General features: G+C 39.3%; 1 protein-coding gene across 1 annotated transcript; it reads left to right on the forward strand.

The window, feature by feature from the left end:
• Positions 1-2,823: 2,823 nt before the first annotated feature.
• PRUNE2 (prune homolog 2 (Drosophila)) lies at positions 2,824-12,348 on the forward strand (the record flags this gene model as incomplete). Its single annotated transcript, XM_010010777.1, has 5 exons — positions 2,824-2,982; positions 3,942-10,461; positions 10,912-11,504; positions 11,613-11,743; positions 12,219-12,348. Coding segments are annotated over 5 exons (7,533 nt in total), but the record flags the coding sequence as incomplete, so codon positions are not given.
• Between the last annotated feature and the right edge of the window lie 668 nt (positions 12,349-13,016).

A 13,016-nucleotide genomic window follows, 5' to 3' on the forward strand; every position in this document is an offset into this window, starting at 1 on the left:
CCAGTCACAGGAATCATCCCACCATGTTTCTCTGACACCAATGACATTGTCTCCCTGTAGCCTTGCACACATCTCCAATTCCTCTTGTTTGTTTCCCATACTACGGGCGTTTGTATAGAGACATCTGAGCTGAGCTCCAAATGAAGGTGACTCAATGGCTGGAGCAGTTGAGATATCTCTACATTGCTCCAAGCACTTATGGCAGGTGCTGGCAACTGACCGTGAGTGTTGGGATGGATTGATGCCCCCATTCCCCAACACATCTAATTTAAAGCTGCCTTGACCAGCCTGGCAAGTCTCCTACCAAAGCAGCTCTTCCTCTTTGTTAGACCAACTCCAGCCTCCAGTAGATCTGGCCTCCCAAAGTATAGGACTTTCTTACAAAGAAACAACTCCATTCCTCATTTCTACTGACAAACACAAAGGATGCTTATATAAGAACTTGTTGCTGCACTTTTAGTTAAAGTCAAGGGCACGCAGCAGTGATGTAATTGCTGGTACAAAATGGATGCTGCCACCAGTCTTCTCTGGTACAGTTAAGTGGCCAAGTTTATTCTGCACCCAAGTAATATGCATAGCACAACACAGCCCAAAGGGCAAGCTGGATGTGAAGCACAGATAAAAAAAGCATCTCCTTCTGCATCTTGTACCTGATGGAAAGAGACAGCCTTCTCTGAGTTAATCTTTGTGCTTCTTTCCATCATAAACATGCAGAGAACCTAAAGAATTAAAAATACGCACTCTGAATCGTAGTAAGTTTGAGAGCGTGGAAGAAATGGAGAGAACCTCAAGTAGCTGGATCAGGTAATTATGTAGGTAGTACAGCTCCATTATTGTTTATATTAATGTGATCAATGTGAAGCTCTCCAGTCCAATTGCTCCACCAGGGATACATGTTTGGCAACTTCCCTGCTTACAGCAGCAGGCTACTGGATCACATACTGCTATATCAATTCCTCAGGGGTGCTCTTGATCATACGACACAAGTTAGGAAAAAACAGGACATAAGGCAAATTTAGATTTTAGCACCTTCCGTGCCTTTACCATGGCCATTTACATCCTTAGTTCCTGCTCTGACTGGTAGAACTGACCTTTCAATGTATGGCACTCAGCTGATACAGGCAATGTAGAAGATAAAGCAGCATGAAGCTTGAAGGCTGGACATTTTTTAGCATGATCATTTATTTACATTATGTACAGCCATAAAACACCTTGCAGACTAGATCCTTGATTGGTCCTTGTCCTTCCCTTCGACCTCCCAGTCTTCTTGAATTGGCTGTGGGTGAGTGACTGAGATAAGGAGTTATTAGGGATTTTCAGATGGTTTAGTTCATCTGCTCTAGTTCAAATTTTTTATTGAAATAGATTTTAATTATTCCAACTAGGAATCTGTTAGGATAACTGAAGTACCTTTGGCATGCTTAAGCACATTTTGATACTTTTTTTAATATACCTAGTACTTGAGTCTTCAGAAAAAGTGTTACTGGTTTGGATGTTCAAACCTTATTCACCATAATTCTTTGGATAACCTCCTATTCAGATTTCAGATCTTAATGTCTTAAACTGACAGCTGACTTTAGTTTGTGCATTAATCTGCATGAATTTCACGTAAAACTGATTTTTAGGTGCTGTGTGAACATCCAAGTGGAACTTCATCTCGGAAAAGAATCTATTTCCAAATTATTTGACAAAAAGATTTTTGTTTGGTTGAAGTTTAGCTTACAGGGAGGCAGATGCATTTTGTGGACACGTTTGAGTAGATTAATAAATAGTATTTATATATATGTAGCCAAACCAGTAATTTATTAGGTGGGAGACAGATGCAAGGGAATAACATGCCAATTTGCATATACAGTTGTGTTCATGATGAACTGCTGTTTGTTCAGGGCCAGTGTAGCTTAGCAGCATCAGAAGAACTACTAGCTAAGAGATGACAAAAATTATCTCGAATACAAATAGCAGAAATATAAAGGAGAAGATAAAATTTCTAAGACTTTGTTCACTGGCAGTTACCAGACCTGAAGACCGAAGAGAGACATTTATACATTATGCATGATACCTCCATGTGAGAAAGGTGGATGTATCATTTATTCTGCAAAATCTAGACTATTCAAAATTGGGAAATCCAAGTATAAATGAAAATATGGATGACAAACGCAGTGTTTACCTTCTGTGTATTTGGTGTGGGGAGTGTGTGAAAGTAATCAGGGTTTTGACACAGATTTTAAATCTGGTTTGCCTTAATCTATCATTATTTGGGGGATTATTGTTTTGAAGACTTGCATAGAATTCGAAGAGCAGGAATAAAGGAATCTAACGGAATAATCCATGGTAAAATCAGAATGTGACGTCAGAATGGATACATAAGTTAGCACATGTGATTTCTTTTTGAGTGCTTGATTTTGTCCCTCAATACTATAATTATAGCATCTGTTATCTTAAGTGAAATATTGGCATGACAAATTCCATAAAGTTTTTTAATTTTTTAAGCAAAAAAGGGTTTTTATTAAAGAAACAGCAGTAGCCCAATACTTTTGCAAGTGAACGTGCAACAGCAAGTACCAGGAACAAATAAGAAATCTGTTTTAGCAGCAGTTACAAGAAGGCAAAAACCTACATTTAGAATTTTAGTGTTCTTCAGAAATAAAAGGTCCTTGATTTTTTTTTTTACGTCCACAGCTGTTTGACAAATGGAATGGAATTCTGTTGCCAGTTACAGACAGTGATGCTTAGTAACATTTCTGGCTATTTTCACCACAGATTTGGTCAGAAAGAGCAAGGAAAAGACACTGATATTTCTTTTAATTTCTTACCGTATTTCAGGACTGCATATTACACAGGAGTCTTGTTGGTGATCTGAAAGCATTCGTAGAGAAATATGAGTTTGATGTACTTGTAATTTTGGCCAGCTGTTTGTCAGATGAGAAGCAAACAAGACGACAAATAGCAGTATACTCTGAAAACTTAGAGCTAAGCAATCAAGTAAGTACCTGGAAAAAGAATCAAATAATATCTTTCCTGAAAAAATGTTTTTTAAAGTAGTATATACCTAAGGGTTGAGTACTTAAGTGGGGTCAAAAAGTAACAACAGTTGAAATGGCTGAATTATTTATATGTTGCAAACTGAAGGATTGTGATATTTATGATTGTTTCAAACCAGGCTAATAGAAAAAGTGTATGGTTACACGAAATACAGAAAGAGACAAGATTTTAATTTTATTTTTTTTTTAAAACTAATTTTGGCTTAGTTTTGTATTCTGAGCTACACTAATGAGTCTTTGGCAGTGAGGGACAAGCAAAAACATTGTAAATGGTAATAAGCAGAACTTATCTGTGTATATGTTATTGCCAAAGAATTTAAGCTCTGAAATGAAACCAAATTACTAGTAGGATGTTCATTTATCCAAAGACAGGGGCTGTCCATTTTATTACTGGTTTTGTCCCCAAATGGAAGAAATTATCTCAGTGGCAATTTTTTGAACCTTTTTCTCAAGTCTTAATAACTTCTGATTGTAGGGGCAGGTGGCTAAATGACTATTGCTTTCAAGGTGAATATAAATTTATTTATTTTATAATACTATAACACTATACATTCTATAAATATTTTTCTCATGTACCTTTCCATATTTTACTCAGATTTCTTAAGGCAACAACTAAACATTTATTTGGATTTCCTTTTGCTAATGAAAAGTGAACTTGAAAGTCAAGTGGTGTAATTTCAAGTAAATATTCTGACCAATTATATAATACATATTTTGTGTTGATCTCATATTTTAACACTTTATCTGTTTACTGATTATAAGAAGGCTGTTACAGTGAAATGGCCAAGGAATAGATTAATAGGAATAGATAGGTATGGCTGTGTTACACAGTGAAGTAGTCAATCTGTGCCCTTATGCCCATAATTGCAATTGCTTTTGAAACATCCTATTTTTCAACAGATCTGCTGTGAATTAGAAGAATGTCAGAATCCTTGTTTGGAGCTGGATCCTCTGGAATGTGGATGTGACCAAATTATCATTTATCATCAAGAAAATTCTTTGGTGACTTGCGATCAAATTTTTCTTCTAGTTAAGGAAGTCATAAATAGAAGACAGCCAGAAATGGTATCTAACAGTAGAACTTCTTCTACTGAGGCTGTTGCTGGAAGTGCTCCACTTTCACAAGGATCTTCTGGTATTATGGAGTTATATGGTTCTGATGCAGAACCACAGCCCAGTTCTGCAAATTTTATAGAAAATCCTCAAGATCTAAATGGATCTGTGCAAGCCCACATTGACGTTAATGTAGACCTTGTGAGTCCAGACAGTGGATTGGCTACCATTAGAAGCAGCCGGTCTTCGAAAGAGAGTTCTGTTTTCCTTAGTGATGATAGCCCTGTAGCAGAAGGTGCTGCTTCCCATCACAGTCTTCTGCCTGGCTTTGATTCCTGTAGCCCTATTCCTGAAGGAGTGATAGCTGAAGAACAAAGCCCTCAGTCTAGAGGCAATAGCGATAACTTTGATCTTTTCAATTTTGATCTAGCACCTGCGGTTAAAGCTCCATCTGAGTCATCTTGTCGTTCTGTTGACTGTTCCCCAACAGACGACTATTTCCTTAACAGTGATTCTTCAGAAGGACAACAACTCACTATGCAGAAGGAACTTGATGAGGCAAACCTGCTGGAAAATGTTACAGCAAATTATTCAACTGACTTAGTTATGACAACAAATGAGGAAGACAATTTAGCTGAATTTGATGAGAATCCAGGAGAAATATGTGAGAAAACTTCAGGTTTGATTGATTTAGCTGAAGGTGATTCCTCTTCCCCAGAAATTTTGAAATCTGCTGATTCAAGAATTCCACCAACTCCTATGAACAGTCTTGTAGAAACTTCACCATTAGATAATGGGCAGCCTTTATTTTTCCCACAAGATGTCATTAAAAAAATTAGTGAAATAGATGGCACAAATTTTTCTCCGTCTCGTGTTAGATATGGGAGCTGGTGGGATGGCTTTGACCTGGAGTCCAGAAATGCTGATACCTGGAGTTCAAGTGAGCAGGAATCTGTATTTCAGAGCCCCATCTTATGGAAAGATTGTAAAGAAAGTCCCTCGCTACGAGAACATAGTGATAGAAGAGCCTCAGATTCTGTATTCCTCCAAAAACAGCCAAAACAAATGCAATACATGAGAGCAGGACTGTGGGATAATCAATTTAAGCAAGATAATTGGAACGATGAGATGCAACAGAAAAATGGTGAACATTCACGTGTGCAAACTGCATCTTTAGAGGAAACAAAGCAAGAACCAGAGAGCTTTACCTTCCCATGGAAGGTCAGTCAGCCAACACCTGTAATGTCAGATGCGTGGTGTAGTGGTGGAGGGAAGAGTAGTCAACTAGCTGGAGAGTCTTACGAAGTCTGGACTAAGTTTGATGCAGGAGATATTGCTAGAGCCTCAGAAAATGTGTGGAACATGCCCAAAATGGATAGAGAAAAAAAACCAGTGAATATTCCTGAGGAATGGGCCCTATCAAAAACTACTTTATCAGATTCTTCAGAAATCACAGTGGACAATGAGACTGAAAATCCACCTATCCAGATACCTCCGGAAGCCTGGGATAAAGAAAGATGTTATTCAGTAGAAGAATATGGAAAACCTGAAAATACAAATTCTGTTTTCAACAATCTGCAAAATAATTCCAAGCTGCAAACAGAGGAAGAAGCTGTATTTGGTGACCCTAAACATAGACCAAAACAATTTGAAAATATAGACAACTGGAATATGTATGATAAAAACATCAGGAAGGAAGTAACAGAAGTGGTAGTGCCATGGGAGGATAACTTCTTGTATAAACACTCAGATCTTAGTTCATCAAACATAGGTGAAGATTTAGTTGTTTCTCCACCAGACACCAATTACTCAACATCTGATTCATATGTATCACCTACGTATGTGGAAGATGAACGAGAAAATGAGGACAAAGATCTTGGTGAAGAAACAGTTATTGATAAATTGGCAAGCCCAAATTTGGCTGAGCCAGAAGTACTTGAGAAAGGAAATAAGGAACCATTATCTCCCAGAAACATGCCTTTTTCAAGCGCTGAAAACATAGACATCTGGAACACTCCCCTGAATAATGTCACCCAGTTACAAGAGCGAAATTCTGAAATTGCTGCTCTTTCTGCCTCTGCTAAATCTTTTCTTAATTCAGAACAAACAGGTAATCAGTGTTTTTCAACTGACATACTTACCAGTGAAAATAATTTTTCTGTATCTGAAAACAAAAGAGTAACACCAGTATACAATCAGACAGTGAATGACTTGTCACCACCATGGAATGAATTAAATTCTGCACAGACTGCTGATGAAAATACAGAAACAGTGAGCAGTGTTCCTGTAGAAGACACAGACACATCTACGGCAACTTCAGATACTGGAAATGGTTTGGATCTGAAAATATGTGACTTAGAGAGTGAGATACTTGATAAGAAGGCAACACAAAATTCTGCTTATGTTGATGAAATACTGGATAGTCAGGATTCAGCGCAGCAGCTGAACTCATGGAGTTTACAGGGAGAGCAGGGTTGTGAGGAAGACTGGGACAATGCCATTGTCATCTCTCAGGAAGGAAAAGAGAAATGTGAGAGTACAGATGAGACAAGTGGACAGCAAATGATTAGTGACACGTGTCATAAACCAGTGCAGGAGGACAGTGAATCTTCTTGTATTGCAGACTTGGAAGAAAACAGATCAACAACTGAAGTTCCTAGCTCCCCTGAAAAAATGAGGAATAGTATTAGTTTGGAAGCATTAGTCACAGAGAATGGGTTATTTTCCAATCAAAGTAATCCAGATAGTCAGGAAGAAAGGAAAGACTCGTTGCAGAATACTGTAGAATCTTCCTCAAGTGTTTCTGAGGAAGGCAGAGATTATGAATCTTTTGATGACCCCAGAGCAGAAAATTACAATTATAGTGAAACATCACAGCTGCTTGCTGAGAAAGCTGAGAAGACTACAGTGATAGAGGATGCAACAAGTCCAGAGATGGAAAGTATCTCTGAAAGTTCTGATAAGGGTAGTGATAGTCTTGAAAATAATTCTTCTAAAATGCCTGGAAGCTCAGGCATCTGGAATGACTCTGAAGAAAGCGGTGGTTGCCAGGCCACTTCAATTCCTTTGACGAATGAACCACAAGAAGCGCTGGGAGAAGTGAAAGAGGGCTTACATGAAGTGGTTCCTAACCATACTGGGTTACTATCTTTCAAAAATAGCTCAGAACTGAATTGGACTTATGGAAAATCTTTCATAGATGAGTTTAAGAAGAGTCCTTCTTCTGAATATGTCAGTGTTCCTGACATTACAGATATGTCTTTGGTGGAAAACTCATTTTCACATGAAATAGATTCTAGGAGAAATGAAAACTCTGAAAATTTAGAACTTACTAATAATCTTGATGGAGAGCCATGTGTAATGCTTAATGACAGTTCTCCCCAAACTGCTTGGAATTCACAGCCATGTGAAGATTTGCAATCTCCTGGAACAAGTCCCGAGGCAAGTGAAGCCCTTGAAATGGCAAACACCGTAAGTAGCCTTTCAAAGGATATACAGATCAAAAGTTATTTGGAAGAAGATAATGTGTGGAGTGATTCAGTAAATGATTATGCACACTCAAGTGGAACAAGTCCTGATTTAAGTGATGCATCTGTGAATGTGTGGGGAGACCATCAAGTTCCCAGTCTTCACAGAGGAAGCAGGAGTATGTGGGATTTCAAGAATAACAAAAATCTTGAAGATGCTTCTAAAAGGAATGAGTTTGTCAGTGAATGTGAAGAAGGATTTGAAACAAGCACTGAGCAGAACAAAATTCCTAAAAGCTTAGATTTTTGGAATGCCCATGTGGATGATGATACTGTATCTTCTTTATCAAGTCCTGACATAAATGAGGATTCAGAGACTTCAGAGGCATGTCCAGAAGTGAGTCATGAAGGTTCCATGTATGAAAACAAACATCACAAAGCATCTGAAATTAGAGACGATTATGCTCCATCCAATGCAACAAGTCCTGAAGCAAATGAAGACAATACAGATTCAAAAACTAAGGTGGGAGAGGAGGTTCAGGTAGGCATCTTCAATGAAAATCCTGAAACAATTAAAGCTAGGAAAGTATTGCAGGACGACTTGACTCCTGAATATTTAGGTCACTGGGAAACACTTCAGAAGAAAGATCAAATGAGTATTTTCAGTGAAAAAACAGGTAGTGGAGAAGACTTGTATTTGTATCAAATGAATGAAGATACTACACCGACTTTTGCTGTTCGTGGTAAAGAAGAGTATTCAAAAGCTGTAGATATGCGGAATGTGTCATTGGAAACGGATTTAAGAACTGATCCAAAATCCACAGTAGGAACATTTGGTTTTCCAGATGATAGTTCAGAATGGTGGAATTCACAACCTGGTGAAGAAAAGCAATTGGAAGATCAATATTCCGTTTCAAGTCACTCTGCAACAAGCCAGTTAATATATAGTAAGGACCCCTGGGGATCACCTTCACAAGTTGAAGAAGTAACAGAAGACTATTTCACTATGGCAAGTAATGATGGAAATCAGCCTCCCCCTCTAAACTGTGATGAAAAAGAAAATGAAAGTCTGGTACAACCTGTGAATATTCCTGATAGTCAGATAAATCAAGACACTGTACAGTTCAAACAATTTGATCCTTTCGTACTGGATAAAGAAGAAAGGGACTTGAAAGAGGTGTTGTTTACTACAGATGAGGAAAATCAGCTGATTCCGCAGAATCCTTTTTCAGATGAGGACCGACGTATGCCGGATACATCAATGCAAGAGATCACTGTACTGGATCTGCCAAAAGACAGTGAAGGAATTGCAAGTCTCATTCCTCAAAAACAACAAGAGGACACCTATGAAAGATTAGAAGTGCACAAGTCCCTTCCAGGTCCTTTCACTGTAGAAGACTTATCATATGAAATGACAGAGAAGTCAAGTCCAGGGTGGAATATATTAGTTCCCCAAACAGCACTTATCCCAGATATTTTACAGGATAGCACACAAGAAAGTAATCAGCTGTTTTCAGTGGAACCTGACCTGTGGACTAATGCTGAGCAGATTGTCCCTTTGAAATCAGATGGTGAAAATCCAGATATATTAAGTCATTGTGACCAAGACAATAGTTCAGAGGCATCAAGCAGTCCTGACGTGTGCCAGGAGTATGAAGCTAAGCATGCCTCTATCCCATCTTCTCAAATTGGGGTGGAGACAGAAGACAAAGATAGCCTGCCAATTTCTGCATGGTCAAATATTAGTAAAGAGGCAGATTATGTTTCAAAGTGTCAGTTAGTAACGCAGAAAGTAGAGACACAGGCTGAAAGTCGTAGCCCCCAGGACTATGAACAGAGAAAGATGGATCAATCCTATCAGCTAATCTCTTCTAAAACTCAGGAGCCTCCTGAATTTGCAACTTTGGAAGAATATGGTCTAGAAAATAAACTTGTTACTGACCTAATTGAGTCAGCTGATATTACCAATGAAGTTTTACCAATGAAGTTACACAATGAAGTGGGGTCCTTAGATCTGCAAGACATTTTCCATGGAAGTTTTACTCCTGCAAGCCATCGAGGAACACCAGCTGATACAGCTCAAATAGCAACCTCTCAAATGCATTTGGTTCCCATGGATTTCACTCTACCTGAAAGGGCAGAACAAAGCATAAAAGAAGTTAGTGCCTTGGCCGAAGTTGGAAAACATTGTATTATTGACCATACGGCAATAACCAGTGATGAGCTAGACATGTCAGAAGAATGTGTGGATGAATCTGAGACAAGTGTGGACCATAACAACAGGAACACGTCAGCAACTGATGTCCTGGCAAGCACATGTTCTGGAATGAACACACTGGCAGCAGAAGGCAGTGAAGCAGCAGAAGGGGAACCAAAGGATAAACAGGTATTCTTTCCCAAATCCCTTCTGCCTGGTGGTAATGAAGGCCATGAATCCAAATCAGATAATCAACTGATTGATGATATTGCAAAAGAATCTGAAGATGTAATTGGAAATTGCATTCCTGTGTTTAAGGAAATGCCCAGTGACCAGTCACCAGTGGTGTGTACCCCACCATCCTGTGTATCTTATGATGCTGAGCTGTCTGGGAGCAGAGAGTGTACAAAGGACGAGGTTTTGGTACAGCAGCCATTGTGCGGCAGTGCTTCTTTTGAAAAACCTTTGCCACTGTCAACTCCTTCAGAAGGTGCAGAAGGCATCCCAATGACCAAAGACAGCAACATGAAAGATCAGGTGTCTGAAACACCCACAGAGTGCCTTCAGGAAAATCACACATCAGTACCTTCACTTTCCGAGTCTGAAGTAACTCCAGGAGCTGCTGACATTTCGATAGAAAAATCTGAAGCGGAAACAACTGATCTGGACTCACCGCCAGGTGGAGATAAGAGATCACCTGATGGTAAGAAAACATGCTTTCCAGAGCAAGTTCATAAGACAAAGAAAGAAGGAAATGTCTGGAGTATAACTATTGAATGATTAGGCTTTAAGCGAAGTTCTAAGTTTGTGTGTCTCCCTGCTGTACAAAACTGTACTTTTGGAAGACCTCTAGCATCACCTTTCTAGACACATCTAAAGCTTTTAAGTTCTGATGTAGGAACATTATTTCTGTTGTTTGTACAGAGCCTGGTATATGGGACACAGAATCGTTTGTCCCTTAGAAATTATTGCAGTGTTAATGTATAATCTTTAACAGTAATGATGATGATGGACTTATAAAATTCAAGTACACATTAACAGAGCAAATAAAACTGAGAAGAGCTTTATCTCACTGTACTGATTTAAAGAAATAATGGTGACTACAACAGTAGTTCAAAAACTAAAAGGAGTTTCTGTTTGCCTGTTCTTTTAGAAGCTGGCGCTGACTCCATGCTTTGTAGGGAGCATATGCTGAGGAATTCCTCTGAGAGCCCTGACCTGAAAAGTACAGAGGGTGGGGAAGATGTGAAGGTGCACCAAGATCCAACTTCACTGGAGATGGATTACATACTTATTACTGAGGAAGAAAGTACACCTTCGACAAAGGATGTCCTTGAAAGAAAGGAAAGTGAGTTTGCATTTCAAGAAGCTAATGTAGCTGAACAAACAGAAACTCATGATGGCTTTTCACCGGGTTACTTGGATACCTGTCAGCCAATCTCCATTACAAATGAAAGGGAAGATCACTTTCTTTGTGGGACTGAATGGGACTCTGTTCTCTTAGAAGAGAAAAGTTCTTCTATTGTGCCTCAAAAACTGGATGATGAAAGGAGATCACAGGAAAGCTATGGGCAAGATGAGGGCTGGATTATATTGGGCCAAAACGAAGGCAGTGGCGTATTACCTGAAGAAAGTTCTGCTGAGCCAAAATCAGAGATGCCAAAATCAGGGTCTGAATACTCTGTTGAAGAATTGGCAGCTGTTGTAGCACAGGAATTGATACTTGACGCTCAGGCCGAATTTCAGGTGGAAACTCCTCTTGAGAAATCTTCTGAACATGAGAGCTGCTCTCCTTCAAATAGCCTGACTACCGAGGACGAGAGTTCAGGCATTGCAGGAACACATGTGTTGCAGGTGGTTGGTTGTGATGGTGAATGGGAATCAAATTCTCTACAGAGACTTGGAAATAATATAGCAATAGAACAAGAAATGAAGGAGGAACTGGTGCTTCTCGACAGTGAAAGAGAACTGAGTCAAAAATCAGGGTAAGGAAAAAACAACCTGTTTCCTTTCAAGAGTCTGCTGTATAACATTATGAATAGATGCCAGGACTTTTAAGTCTGAAGTACTAATTATATTTACATGATTTAAGTATGACTGTATTCCTGCCTTGCTAAAACAGTCTTGGTTCTTGGTTGCTCAATATGAGCCAAATTAGGATTGTTTTGCAATGCAGTAGACTTGTAAGGCCACTTCCTTGCAGGAGTAAGTCTGTCTTCCTTCTATGAAGTCCCATAGACTTTATAACCTACCTTTAAATCTGAAACAGATGTGGCCAGGGAATGCAGGCCAAAGCCAGGTATTTGGTGGTATTCCCAGACAAGATGAAATGCCAGTGAGGAGGTTTTGGAAAGATCTAATTGAAGTACTGTCTCTGTCTAATGCAGAGAAGGGAAGAAATACAGGAGGGACTTGAAGCCCAGAGTCAGAAAAAGGTGCTGTTTATAGAGGGAAGCAGAGATTGATGGAAAATAATGGTCTTTGTGGTTATTTCCAAGCTGTAGTCAGGTCAGAGCAGCATTTCTACCTGTTTGGACTGGACTGGCAGTGGTCGCAGTTAGAGTATATTTGCACCTGCCTTTGGGTGTAAGTGCAGTCTCTGTGCTTACAGTATTGCTACTGCCTGCTGTATCTTTGCTGTCACCAGTGGGAGGTAGAGATCACCCTCTTGACTCCATTTACTATAGCGTTTTGGAGAGGGTGCTTCTGTTGTTGACTCCTCTTCTTTTACAACCTGGAGGGTCTCACTGCAACAGTGAACTTCTGGGGTCATGCCCGAGATGCAAGTGTGGAAGTCTGGCCTCTTTTATCCTGGGCATCTGCAACTGATACGTTGCAGTTTTACAGAGAGGAACCTGGCATTGCGTTTATACAGTGAAATTCTTGTGAAGAGTAAACGAAACTTCCCAGCACAAATAAAACTATCAGGTGTAACTGCTTTGTACTTGTTACTCCTTTTGAACTGCACTTACCCAAAAGAACATATATGGTGTGAAACATGTGGAAACATACTGCTTGTGTGAAATACAAGATTGATGTTGGTTTTTCAAGTTTCCCCCAAGCACTTGTCAGTTTAGTGCAGGATACACATTGCATTCACAACTTCTGTTAATAAGCTTGCAATTTATTTTAGACTTTACTTTTTGAATTTGAATTTGAAAATTTTGCAATTTTAGCACTAGGGTTTTTTCCCCTTAAAGGTGGCATGCTTGTGTATGATAGTATAACCCTGTGTCGTGGTTCAAACCCAGCCGGCAA

This window comes from Nestor notabilis, unplaced genomic scaffold (genome assembly GCF_000696875.1).
Source record: "Nestor notabilis isolate BGI_N333 unplaced genomic scaffold, ASM69687v1 Scaffold13613, whole genome shotgun sequence".
NCBI classification, from domain to species: domain Eukaryota; kingdom Metazoa; phylum Chordata; class Aves; order Psittaciformes; family Psittacidae; genus Nestor; species Nestor notabilis.